This window comes from Zingiber officinale, chromosome 6A (genome assembly GCF_018446385.1).
Source record: "Zingiber officinale cultivar Zhangliang chromosome 6A, Zo_v1.1, whole genome shotgun sequence".
In the NCBI taxonomy this organism is placed as follows: domain Eukaryota; kingdom Viridiplantae; phylum Streptophyta; class Magnoliopsida; order Zingiberales; family Zingiberaceae; genus Zingiber; species Zingiber officinale.
The window spans coordinates 20,117,759-20,131,596 of NC_055997.1; the positions used below are offsets into that span (position 1 = coordinate 20,117,759).

At 39.9% G+C, this 13,838-nt stretch overlaps 3 protein-coding genes across 5 annotated transcripts; all 3 read left to right on the forward strand.

Moving 5' to 3' along the window:
* Positions 1-418: 418 nt before the first annotated feature.
* On the forward strand, positions 419-3,039 carry LOC121996053 (mitotic spindle checkpoint protein BUBR1-like). The gene is made up of 11 exons (XM_042549864.1): positions 419-722; positions 834-893; positions 968-1,112; positions 1,187-1,344; positions 1,686-1,764; positions 1,833-1,899; positions 1,966-2,020; positions 2,145-2,310; positions 2,397-2,476; positions 2,620-2,706; positions 2,778-3,039. Exons 1-11 carry the CDS (start codon positions 460-462, stop codon positions 2,836-2,838), a joined length of 1,221 nt encoding a protein of 406 aa, XP_042405798.1. The 5' UTR covers positions 419-459; the 3' UTR covers positions 2,839-3,039.
* A 2,757-nt stretch (positions 3,040-5,796) lies between these two features.
* On the forward strand, positions 5,797-6,354 carry LOC121994669 (putative glycine-rich cell wall structural protein 1). Its single transcript, XM_042548625.1, has one exon. The coding sequence runs from the start codon at positions 5,797-5,799 to the stop codon at positions 6,352-6,354; it is 558 nt and encodes a 185-aa protein (XP_042404559.1).
* Positions 6,355-6,455: 101 nt separating this feature from the next.
* LOC121996054 (probable methyltransferase At1g29790) lies at positions 6,456-8,598 on the forward strand. 3 transcript variants are annotated; one of them, XM_042549865.1, is made up of 2 exons: positions 6,456-7,861; positions 8,121-8,598. In XM_042549865.1, exon 1 carries the CDS (start codon positions 6,604-6,606, stop codon positions 7,822-7,824), a length of 1,221 nt encoding a protein of 406 aa, XP_042405799.1. In that variant the 5' UTR covers positions 6,456-6,603; the 3' UTR covers positions 7,825-7,861; positions 8,121-8,598. The 3 variants fall into 3 exon arrangements, with proteins under 3 accessions (XP_042405799.1, XP_042405800.1, XP_042405801.1); XM_042549866.1 differs by having other exon boundaries at positions 8,178-8,598; XM_042549867.1 differs by having other exon boundaries at positions 8,214-8,598.
* The last annotated feature ends 5,240 nt before the right edge of the window (positions 8,599-13,838 follow it).

The window sequence follows — 13,838 nt, forward strand, 5'->3', positions numbered from 1 at the left end:
GATCTGATTAAATATTTTAGAGACTGACATATAGGAGGCTAGGGTGCCATGATAAATAATTGGATGGACTTCCTGGACAATAATTCGAATATTACACAATCAAGATTTATCCCCATTTTCGTATTTATCTGCTAGTATTTATGTAAATTACTAGTGGATTAATTTAGAAGATATTTAAGATTTCTAAAACATGAGTAGGATTTATTATTTTATTTTTTTCCCTATATATATATATATATATTAAAAAATATTTCACATATATTGACTTTATTGTGTACCTTTTCTACATTAATTGTTGCCATTTTAATTAAATAATTAAGGCTCCCTATGGATAGTTTCTGCCCGTTCAAAATTTGAATTCCCATGTGGGATCACAACGGCAACGAAACAACAGAGCGGAGCCTGCAGTTTTTATTTAAACAAATCTCTCTTTCACTCACCTCCAACGTTCAAGAGGATATGGCGGAGGCGGAGAAGGAGGCGACTTGGGCGGCAGCGGCTCAGGCAGATCCAGAGGGGGCGTTCTTGCTGCTCCAGCGAATTATGGAGCCGGAGGAGGACGGCGCCGGAGCAGCGGCTGGGAAGACAGACGGATTCGAGTGGGAGTTGCACAAGGAAAACGTACGGCCCTTGAAGCGCGGCCGCAACACGAAACTCCTCAACAGAGCCCTCAAAGCCCAGGTCGATCGCGACCTTAAGGCCTCCCTCCTCCAAACCCGCAGGTATTTTTCTGTCTTCAAAGCCTCAAAGGGATTTTTTTTTTTTTTTGCCCTTTCAGATCCCCTCTCCTGAAAGATTCACCATCATTTTCTTTTTGGTTCTATACGAATCAGGAGGATGATCGAGGCGATTGATGAGTACCATGGAGAGGATCCCCTTCGGCCATGGCTCGAGTAAGAATTTCTGTAATTTTTGTGCAATCGTCTGCGTTGAGGTTGTCTAATTATTTTACACGACCGGAATCAAGTTGCATAAAATGGGTTCAAGAATCATTTCCGACGGGAGGAGAATGCTCGGGGTTAGTTGTGATGTATGAGCAATGTGTGCGCACCTTTTGGCATGACGAACGTTATCAAGAGGATTTGCGGTACCTCAAAGTGTGGGTGGAATACGTGAGTGACATTCTTTCATTTCTTTCTTTTTTTACTAGAATGATGAATATGATCGATCGTGTTTGTTTCCCAAGGCGGCCAATTGTTCTGATGCTGAAGTGATATACCAATTTTTGGAGGCAAATGAAATCGGGCAAAGTCATTCGATCTTCTACTCATCCTATGCCATGCTGCTGGAGTCTAAGAACAAGTTCAAGAAGGCTGATGAGATTTACAATCTTGGATTAGCCAGGTGAGGGATCTCTGTTTATCTGCTGCTGGAATGAGTGACACAAGATTATGAAGTGGTTTGTTGATTCCCAGTTTGCCAGCTACCTGTTCTGCTCGTTTGGTTGGCCACAACTAGTGCCTTGTTTGGTATTCTTTGGAGTTAAGATCCACATATAAAGCTTTGATCTTTTCCTGTTGGCATAATTATAAATTCATCTGACCTCTGTGGAGTCTTCTTTAGATTAGGTTATTCATACTGATGAAGTAAGACTGCACTTATTTCATATATAAATGCAAAGAACTACAATCATTTATCTATATGTACTATCAATCTTCTGATTAGTGTCGTTACTCTTATCATAGGAAGGCAAAACCAATCGAGAAGTTGGAAGCTGCATACAGGGCATTCCTTGTGCGTTCTACAAAGAGGCGCGACAAGGAAGTAAGTTTCAATGAATTTGATCGATTGTGTTGAATCTATATTCATTCGCTCCGTGTTTAAATGTATAGGAAGAGTTGCTAGATAAAACCTTGCCAGTTCGAAGCTTTGGGACTGTTTTAACAGCACTGGACTCAAGTAAGCAGTATAACTCATTATTATTTTCATGCCACACAAAAAGGTTAATCTTTTGTTATTTACCAGGAAGACAAGCTGCAGAAAATCCAAGCTCATCTAAAAGGATGATCCCTCTACAGAAGTGAGTGAACTGATCAGATTTTAATCCAAGATTACAATGTTTCTTTGTGTTGGCAAAGAGGATTCAAGCGCGCTCTAAATTGATCAACTGTTGCATTGATGCGTTTCTGCGTCTGTTTTTGCAGGATCAGTAATAATCGACCCCTCTCTGTGTACCAAGATGAAAATTCCAATACAAATGATCAACACTCAAACATGAAAAAAAATGAGAAGTCTTGGAATTCCCTAGGAAGTCGATTCGATCGAAACAAGGAAAATACCTCAATGCCTACCAAATGGACATCATATAAGGTTGGAGAGTTGCCTTCAAAGATACCCTCGCTTACTCCATAACTGCTACTTCGCACGATGAATATCATTTTGTTTCATTCTATCAGGTTCCACAAAAAGGACAGCGAACAAGTTCAGCAGCACCAACTCCACTGATTAAGGTGTATGTTGATGAAGAATGTGCAGAGTATGTCCACAGCAACTTCAGCCTTTTGATTTAAACTTTTCACACAAAGTGATATATTACCTATTGCACACACAACAAATCAAGTTAGCTAACCCAAATTACTGTTTGACAATTAATCTTCCCTCAAATTTTGCATGCATCAGGATAAACTCAAACTCAGTTCAGGCTGCAAAGAATTTGAAGACTACCACCTTCAAACTCGGAAACTCAGCTACTGCAAATTTAAAGAAGTATGCGTTTGCAAACTTACAAACTCTGTTTATTGAGGTTGTTTGGCTGATCTTGTCTTCTTCTTGATCAGGGAAACAGAAATGCTCAAAGACAATCCATTGAGGAACTTTCCTCTGAGTAGTCTCAGATAGCCGGCATCCAGGTTAACGGTAGCTTGTTCGCACTAGAGCTGATTGAATTGATAGAATGTTGTCATTTTTAAACCGCAATTTGTTTCATTTGAAGCTGCCTGGTCATTTCCTTTGATGTCCAAGCAAAAAGTAGTCTGTTCCACTGAACTCAGTTAATGATTGCATGCATGGATGGGGGTTCAAGAATCTTTAGATACACAATTCATTGATTCTTCACTTGTTCAAGTTTAATATTAGAAGATATTTTCATTTTATTGAACAATATGCGTATATCTCCATGGTGGCGACCACAAATGGTTGTAGTGTTGGACAACTAAGAAAGTGTGATGGGAGGTGGTGGAGAATAGTTAGAAGAGCACATGAGCGACGCTTGGGCCTCTCCATGTGCTCCATGATCCCACTCATCTTGTACATGGCACGCACCCTGGCCATGGATGATCCATGAATGGATAGATGGATTACATTTAGTGCAATACAAGCAACTATTCCACTGTCCACTATCTCTACTCAAGTGCCAGGCATCCTCCGCATGTCATAGCTGGGCCCGTATTCACCGTGATTTACTCCCTCTCATACTTGTGGGGCCGGGTTGAGGGGGCCGCTAGGTTGGTGGTTCCAACCTTTTGCAGCAAAAATGGCATCATGTTAATATTTTTTTTTTTTGTCAAAAATGAAAAAAAGGGCCTCAACAAAAATTCAAAAAGGGTGCCCCTTCAATGATGTATTTTGGAAATATTTAACTTTGTTATAGCAGCTAGCTACCGGTAGTTACTATATTAGATAGAAGTTGTGTAATAATTGATATAATGTATAGGGATGAGTTTGGCTACCGGTAGTTTCTATTTTATGCAGAAGTTGTACAATAGTTAATATAATGTATAGTAGGGATCCTCTGGTCCACAATTTGCGGATCAGAGGATGGTCCACTGTATGTGGATTATTGATTTGAATGGAGCTCACTTTTAAGTTGGTAGGGTCCATCCAAATCAAGGGTCTACAATAGTGAACTATCCCTTGGTCCGCAAATTGCGGACTAGAGGATTTGTCCTCTATAATGTATACTATCTAGTAATGATGAGTTTGAGATTATAGGGTGAGTTTATGATTTAGTATTTAGAATTTTAAAATATTGTTATATCAAACTACTATTTATCAACTTAATTAAAAATATTTAAATTTTATTAAAATCATTTTAAAATAGTTATAGAAATTATTATATAATTTGATGCGGTGATGGAGTGAGGCTTACCTAGCTCAAGGTCAATTGTCAAAGTGGACGTCAAAGTCAAGTGATCAACGCCCGAGTGTCAAAGAGCTGAACGTAGGACAATTGCAATAGTCGGTCGGGCAATCATACCCGGATCGACAGGAGATGGGTCCGAGCCGACCCTCATTCCGACTCAGGATGATACGCAAAACAATCGACACATAATACGGAGTAGCATAACGCTAAGGGAGATTGCATAGTTGGTCTGAACAAGGGAAGATATGTTACTACATGGTCACTGTATAGAAGAACCACGGAGGCCGACAGAGTGGAGGAGTCCTGGTCGAGCAGTTGCCCCGCTCGGCCAAGTAACAGGACCACTGTAATATCTCTCGACATCCTTTTGGGAGATAGTGTTGCTGACACAATGCATGGTCGACAGGCAGATCGTATGACAGAAGCTTTTACTGTCACGTCAGGGATATGCATGCCCTGTTAAGGCATGATGTCAAAGGTACTTTCTTGACAAAGTCCTTTCATGGAACACATGGAAGAGCATGTCCATGCCTCGAGAAGCGTGCACACTACCCACCAGGACTCTATATAAAGGGGGGGTCCATCACCGACGGAGGTATGCGTTATTCTTGAGTTCTACTGTTGCTACTGTTGCTTTGCTTTCTTCACATTTCGGTGACTAACTTGAGCGTCGGAGGGCTAACGTCGGGGACTCCTTCCCTGGCCCGGTACTCACATCATCTGTTTTGCAGAACAGAGCGAAGTCCACGTCCGGTTAGTGATGCCGCCACCTCCCGACTTTCCAGTTTCACACTTTCAAACAGGATCATAGTTGTTACAATCTTAAACTCTAAATTCACCCTAAATACGAGAGTGGATCCTCTAGTCCATAATTCCTGCACCCATCTTAGTTTCTTCCACAAATTGTAAGTCAGATCGTGGCCAGAATCATGCTAAAATTGACTGTGATCTCCCTGGGTTCACGTTCCCACCCAGGTTATAATTTAGGTCGAGGCAAAAGATCGGAGGCCACCGACGGTGGACGGACTATATGGTGTTGAGAAGGGGGGGCGGCCCACACACAATCGGCAGCTTTCGGGCAACTGCCTCAACCCAAACTATAACCTAGATGGGAAGATGACCCTAAAAGATATTATAATCAATTTTGACCGGATTCCAATCGCGATCTGATGTATAAATTGTGAAAGGGACAAGGAGGGGACCAAAGATTATAAACCGGAGGATCAACACTCCCTAAATATATTATAGTACATATTGAATAATTTCTACGCAATGTAAACTCAAAATCCTAAATACTTTCTAAATGTGTAGAAGGTATTACAATATTGTTGGATAAAGGCAGATAAAATCACTAATAAGATGTCTATCTTTTTTTTTTTACATTTAACCCAGGATGATTATTTGATATTTCTTTTAATTTGGAGTGTGCTTTTTTAATTTTTACCCTATTTTTTTTATAGTCGTATTATTTTTTTTAAAAAATAAATAATTTGACATCTATCCCATAAGCCTATATAATTTGCCAAAAGTTGTCTCCTCGTTGAGGGATAGGGTGTCAAATATTAGAGTCGAAATTCGACGTGTAACATGTATTATCTTGTATCTTGGCCTGTACAGTATGTCTCCAACTTCATCCGGATATATTTGATAATTTTACCATGCCAAAAGCCTATATAAGAAAGCATTGGACAGGAGCATACATGCCTTGCATGACAATGGGGCTTCTCTGGCAGAGGACACTCGCGCTGTGCTTAATGTGTTTTGCAGTTGCAGAAGCTGCTCTTTTCCATCATCATTCTCATCCACCAAATCACAACGCCACCGCCGCCGCAGCCATGGAGAGCGCAAGTGACCATCTTGGATATTATCCGGCTGCTTTTCCCATAGCCGCGGACCCTGCCATCGGCGCGCGAGTCAGCCCACCGCCCGGTGGTATCAATGGTGGAGGAGGAGGCGGAGGTGGCAACGGCGGTTACGGCTATGGATGGGGCAGCGGCAGCGGCGGAGGGGGAGGAGGCGGTGGCGGAGGTAACGGTGGGGGTGGTGGTGGAGGCGGGCAAAGCGGCGGCGGAGGCAGTGGAGGGAATGGCAGCGGCGGAGGTAGTGGTCATGGAGGAGAATATGGCAGTGGAGCAAAGAACGGTCGTGGAAAAGGTAGTGGCTGCGGCAGTAGAAGATGCGGTGGAGGCCATGGAAGTGGGCATGGCCACCGCCGCGGCGGCGGCGATCATGTTGGCCGGAGCTACCGACGAACCAATCCACGTGGAGATTAAGGATTTGGATTTGGTCCTTAATTAACAGATCAATAACGTTTACTAGTAATGCATTATCAGTTTTATTTTTACCTTATAATTAACATATGCGGGCAGTTTGACGAAACCGACAACGATCTCCACCATCCCCAAACGCGCGGTAGAAACAAAAACACGTGTCTTTGCGCGTGAAAGAGAGAGAAAGAGGGTGGCGCGTCACGTGCTCACTCGCTCTCCCTCACTCACTCCGCTGTCGTGCGCCACACAGCCATGGGCTCTGTTTCCCTCCAGATCGGCGACGGCACCGCTCGCTTCCGCCGCGCTACCCTCTGTTCCTCCGCCCTCCACCTCCTCATGCTCTCTTCCGTTATCACCACTAACCTCTTCGCTTTCTACGCGTTCACCTCCTCCCCCTCTTCCTCTTCTGCCGCCGCCCATGCCCGCAACATCTCCCTCATCTCTGAGAACGTCGCCCTCATCGTCCGCGAGATCGAGGCCTCCGAGCGCCGACTCCACCAGATCGAACGCGAGCTAGCTGGCTACGACACCTTCGATCCCGCCAAGTCCTCTCTCCCGCCCGACCTCAAGCTTTTCCTCGCTCGCCACCCCCTGCCCCTTGGCCGCGACGCTCGTTCCGGCATCACCGAGATGGTGTCTTCCGTCGCTCACTCTTGCGCCCGCTCTCCCGCCGCCGATCTCCTCGCCCGCTATATGTCCTATGAGCCCGCTGCCCCTTGCCCTCTCGACGATCCCTTCCTCCCTCAGAAGCTCGTCGCCAAGGCCTGCGAGCCCCTCCCTCGCCGACGCTGTCTTTCGCACTCAACAGCTACCGTTGCAGCCCCCCGCCTTCCGTTTCCTCAGTCTCTCTGGAGCCCCGGCACCAAGAACCCTGGCGCCGGAATCTATGGCCTCGACAAGCAATTATGGATCAAACCCCGGCGGAAAAGTGATATCTTGATCGATGATGTCCTTGCTCTCGGCCGCGGTGGGATCCGGATCGGGTTTGATATCGGCGGCGGAGCTGGGAACTTTGCGGCCCGCATGGCGGAGCGGAACGTCACCGTCGTGACGTCGACCCTCGAAGTAGGGGGAAAGCCAATGAACGAATTCATAGCTGCTCGAGGCCTCTTTCCTCTGCTCCTCTCCCCTTCACAGAGGTTTCCATTCATCGACTCGGTATTCGACCTGGTGCACACAATGAATGCCTTGGACGAGGGCGGAGCTCCAGTACTGGGGCAGGCAAGCCGTACAGAGGCGCTAGAGTTCTTGATGTTCGATATCGATCGCGTCCTCAGACCAGGGGGCTTCTTCTGGCTCGACAACTACCTCTGCGCCGGCGACGAGCGGAAGCGCATGGTAACCAGGCTGATAGAGAGGCTGGCGTACAAAAAACTTAAATGGGCGGTCGAGGAGAAGGCCGAAGCCAGCGGCACGGAGAAGGCACAACAACGGTATCTCTCCGCTCTGCTACAGAAGCCGGCTAGAGGCTGAAGTGCATCACTGTCGATGGAGGATACATGCTATGAAGGTAATTAAGTGGAAAAATTCCAGTTCAATTCTTTGATCCCCCATTGTTTTGGTTGAATTTATATGGATATAATTCATCGATTAGTAAATTTGATGGAATTCATTGATCAAGTTACTGATTGAAGAATAAGTGTAACACTAGATAAAATTCCTTTCTGAAACAAAGGAAATTCTTCTTTAACTTCTGTTATAGAATATGCACTTCATTATCTTTTTGTTTATGTTTGTTAATTTGATGTGCAATGACTAAATGGTCTTAGGTTCGTAACCAAAGGATAACAAGGCATGATGTGTGAATTCTTGATTTTTCTCAACAGCCAAAGTTTGAACATGTAAACCTGTTATACAAATAGTTTCAGTTGCAGCCTTTATATATTCGCAAAAAACTGGAGAACCAGGGCAAAGATTTAAGAAAGTTTATGCATCATAAGGCCTAGAGCAAATCCGGGGCGGATGCAGGATTTTCGATTTGGTGAAGCCGCCGTTTGTTTATTCGGAGGTGCGGATAAAGAAGGGAAAGAAAATCCCCGTGGAAATATATCTGTGAAGGAGAAGGGAAAGGAAAGCATAATGGAAAGACAAAGGATAAGGCTTAGTTGGGAAGTTGGAAGGGAAATTATGTGTTTTTTTATTTGGGAGTGGAGGAAAGAAAAGAAAGGAAATTATTATTTTTTTGTTTGGGAGTTGGAGGAAAGTGAAAGGAAAATATTTAATAATATATTCATTTGATTTTTATAATTTTTAATTTGTTTTAAGCTCTAATTATATGGTTGATACAGTATATATTAGAGAATAAGTTTATTCATCATGAAAAATTTTAAAGTTATTTGCTATAACATGATGATAAAAGATGAATAAGTTCGCCTTTAGCGTTTTCGTCAATCCGTTCCAGGATCAACACGAAATAGATAAATTACGGACGACTATTGACCTTTGGAATAGTTATTTGCTGCAACATGGATAATATAAATATTGTTACAAACTTATTCATAAATATATTTTCCGGTAAGAAAGTTTAAATAATTTCTATAAATTCAAAGTTCCCAATAATATAAAAAAAGTAATTTAATGAAGACTTAACCATTAAATCATAATTCATTTCAAGATATTAACTTCACTAAAAGTGACACAAGATATGCTCTGCACAGACACAAACATGTACATCTGTGTATTTTCACTTAATTTATATATCCTAAAACAAAAGATAATAAAAAGAAAGATCTTGGCCACTCAAAATAATTTTCTATTTTTAAAAATATTTTCATCACTCATAGCATGCCAATATTCAAGAATGAGAATTAAACATCAATTTGTCTAAAATATTCTTGTGCCTTTCCGCTGGACACCCAAAAAAGTTCTTATTTTATCTAGATTTTTAGTGAGGAAAATGTAGCAATCATCAATATGATTTTCTTCAACTCCAATAGTGATTAACTCATTGATGAAAAATAAATGAAATAAAATAATAATTGAAATTCTAATTAATACCTACCTTTATAAATTGTCCCAAACTTCAGGTTTGACACACAAGTTTTTTGAATGGATTCCAACAAAAACCATTTAATTTTCTATTCCTAAAAAAAAATCATAAGACTCATTGAAATGTTCCTTGAGTATCTTCATGCCATTCTTCAAATGGACTTTAGGGAATTCCATTTGGAGATTTTCTTTCAATTCAATGATAATGTTATTATATACAGTGGTTGTCGTAAATGTCTCATCCACTCGAAATCCTTGGTAGTGCTAATTTAATAATGCCTCAATGAATGCTTCATCCATACGGGCTGTCCATTTAATGTTTTCTATCGTCATGTTGATTTTTTTTTAATCTTTCTAATTATAACAAATATTAATTCAAATAGAAAATGTTACAAAATAGAATTACCGTTAATATATATTAATAAATAATAATTCATAAGTTTACTTACAAAAATCAAAATTTTATAGCATTAGCTAAAAAAAACAAAACATGCTAAACAAAATGAAGTCCATATCATATGAAAAAATAGAAGGTTACAATACATAATCTTGCCATATTTGAATGACTATCTGATTTCTTAAGTGTTCATTTTATGTTGAATCTTTTTTAATACTTACTACTTCAATCGTATCTTCTTGTGGTGGAGATTGTCGTGGCAATTCTTCATCTACTTCATGACTATATTCCACATTAAGATCAACTTCCATTAAAAAATGATGTAAGATGCAACAAGCAAGAACTATTTGTGATTGTACATCAAGACTATAAGTTGGTTGAGTATCTCCACTGATAAGAAATCTTTTTTTTCAGAACACCAAATGATCGCTCAATTGCATTACGTAGGAAAGAATGTGCAGCTTAAACAATTCATGATAGTTTTGTGGTTGTCGATTTGAGTATTGCTTCAAGTAGTATCTTACATTTCTATAGGGTGTAAGAAGTCCAATTTTCAACATGAATCCAATATCAACACGATAATATTTCCCTATAAAAGTTCAAATAGTTATTAACTTCTTAATTAAAGTATTGATATGCAGCTAAATATTATCTTCAGGAATGATTAATTTATCTTCTCTGCTAAGCACATTTTTTTATGATTCTCAAATCTGATATAGTTCCTTTCAAACTGGGTAAAACGTAGGTGAATCGCATGCCCAAAGAACATGCAGCTAGCACTTTTGTGTTTGATGTTCTTTTCTACCTCGATATCTTGCTGCATCATTACTAGATACTTTCATGGATATATGTGCTCCATCAATTGCACCATCACAATCCTAATAAACATGTTTGTTTATATTATAGTTGTAGGTAATTATGCCTAAAATTTTTAACTAGTTGAGCAAATGAAGTCACGTCGAAATATGGATAAAATCTTTCATTGTGAAGTATTTCGGGAGAAATTTGTTCTCCTGTAGGTTGTCGAAGAAATTGATCTTCCAATGTTATAATTGATTTCAAAACTCTATGAAAATGACTACTAATAGTTTCACTAGAATACCGATAAAAGAATGTCATTGTGCCATTTTTTGTCGGAATTGATAATACATGGAGAAACTTAACAAGTTGTTCTTCTACCGTGACTCTTCGAGTAGAATTTAAACCACCACGTGTTTGTAATAATTCACACAAACGACCAAATGTTTCTGGCCCCATGTGAATCACCTTATTTAAATTTGACTTATTTCCAATAGATAGATCTATATAATTTAGACGAGAGATATGTTGGAAAATGATTAATCTTATAACACAACAAATAACTTCAACGACAACTAATTGTCGACAAATATCACTCTTACAACTTTGGTTTCTCTATATCCATCTAAAATACAATCATTAGTATTCAAATTAATTGAATACCTTCAATAATTTATGATTACTATATTCCATCAAAGTAGCATAAGCACAAAACAAACACAAAATAATTAAATAAATCAACGAATAATTATGAGAAAAAGAGAAAGTATGAAAAATTAAGGAAAATATTAAAACAACTAAAGCCCATCAACAAAAATAAACACAAAATAATTAAATAAATCAACAAATAACTATGAAGTAGTGAGAAAGAGGTAAATGATATCAATAAAATGAAAAATAAAAGAAAATATTACTTGTTAATTGATTATTGTAGAAGATGTGCACTTTTCAATCTTCCTCAACTTGTGAAGCTCTTGTGTTCGTTGGAATTCTTTGGAAGAGAAACCCATTTTATCAATTATAGGATAGGTTGGGGATAAATTTATTTTATATCAACTTTTGAAGAATATATTTGGTATAAAAAGTAATTTTTTCTCCTTCAACAAAAGTTTCCCGTTTCCTTCCATTTTTGGTTGGAAAATCTTCTGATTATAAAGAGAAAACTTTTCCTTCTCTCACTTGCTTTTTCTTTATATAAAAAACTCCCAAACACTATTTTTTTCATTTTTTCATCCAAATATTTTCCTTTCTCTCCAATTTAAAACTACCAAACAAAGTCTAAAAAGTAAATGAAAAGGGAAAGGAAAGCAATGATGTCTTCATTGTCATGGTAAGGTAACGACTCATGGATGCCTCGGCGATGACCTCGCCAATGATCTCGTAGTGAGGTCGCGAGGTCGGACCTCATCCCACGACCTTGTGGCGAGGTCACAAGGCTAGACCTTGCTCGCTATGAGATTTGACCTTCCTCAAAGCAACGATCAACGATTCTTGAGTTGATAATTCACAATCTTTTCCACATTCTTAACTCAAAGATCTATTATTTTTTTCAATATTTTTGTTAGGTTATTTTTAGACCTGGAAGCTAAAAACTCTCATTTTCTTCCAAAGTTTGTCTCCTTTTTAGACAATTTTGTTGGATATTAGGTCTTAAAACGACTAATATGATTTTGTAAGGAAAAATCAAGATGTCATCAATCGATGAAAGCCAGAATTGACTTCTAAATCGAAATCTATGTTTCACGTAGATGAATCTAGACTATTAATTTGCTCAAAACCGATTACAGGTGAATGAGAAATTAATTGTTTAAAGTTAAGCTCAAAATAATATTAAGGAAGAAGATGGGGAATAGTTTCACATCCGAAATTTCCAAGAGAGATTGCTTCCTTATATGTATTGTTGTGTTAATGGAGTTAACACAAAAAACACAAGGTGCTCTCTTCCCATGGGCGAGCAGGTGCTTACACCTGTGAGCCCGCAATGGGCGCTTTGTTGGCACACTTTGCACTTTGTATCGTCGCGAGGAGCTTAAATTTATGCTCCAGGTGATAATGATATGGCACTCGGATGACATGTCATGTGCCTAGGTGGCACAGGAGATATATGACTGGGCAAGACAAATGGCAACCATTGGATAAAAGAGGGTGATGGATCATAAGTGATACAATCTGGAGCGCTAATCATGAAGTGTTGCAATCTGACCATTGGCGACCAGACCTGATTTGAAGTGTCAGATTAAATGAGCACGAAGAGTCACAATCTGACCATTGGCGACCAGACTTGATTTGAAGTGTCAGATTAAATGAGTTAATCTAGCGGCTGAGATCAAAAAGCGATCTGAATGGTTACAACCTTCAGATCTGAAGGCTCAAATCAAGGGTTATCTGAAAGGATACAACCCTCTGTATTAAACGGCTCAGATGAATCCTCACCAAAAGGTACATCACCTCTTCTCCTGTATAAATAGAACCCTCCAGATGTTGGAAAAGACACACAACATTAGAAAAGCAATTCATTCATCCATCTTCTACATTCGGAGTCCAAAAAGCTTACGAGAAGGTTCGTCGGTCTCGAAATTTGAAGTGTTGCTATTTCGAGACAACGTCAGTGTATCTTGGGAAATGAATTGCTGCTATTCGTAAGCACCTGTAGCGGAGCAATATCATTTTACGGAGATAGTGTTGAACATTAGCCTCGACGATATCAGTTTGCATCCTCTCAGCGGCAATCCTTGGCAGTGCTAACAGTCATAAAATGACTATAAGTTCAAGCTATTGGAGTCAAGCAACAATCGTAAAACGATATCGTACAAACTGATGGCTCGGATCAACGACGGTTTGACCGCCATTCCACACAGAGAAAAGTCGGAGAAGTTCAATGGAATTGACTTCAAACAATGGCAGCAAAAGATGTTGTTCTACCTGACAACGCTAAACCTCGTATGATTTTTGCATGAAGACCCACCGGCTGCTATGGAAGGTAAGTCCGATAATAAGGTTGCATGTGATATGTGGACGCATGGAGATTTCCTGTGCCGCAACTACGTTCTCAACGCATTGGACAACACGTTCTATAATGTGTATTGTTCGATGGAAAAGATTAAATCTTTGTGGGAATCATTTGAAAAGAAATACAAAACCGAAAACACTAGATTGAAGAAATTCATCGTCGGACGATTTCTGGATTTCAAGATGCTGAATTCCAAGAGCGTGACGTCTCAAGTCCAAGTCATGCAACTGATACTGCATGATTTGGATGCCAAAGGCATGAAGCTGAACAAGTCATTCAAAGTAGTTGCGGTAA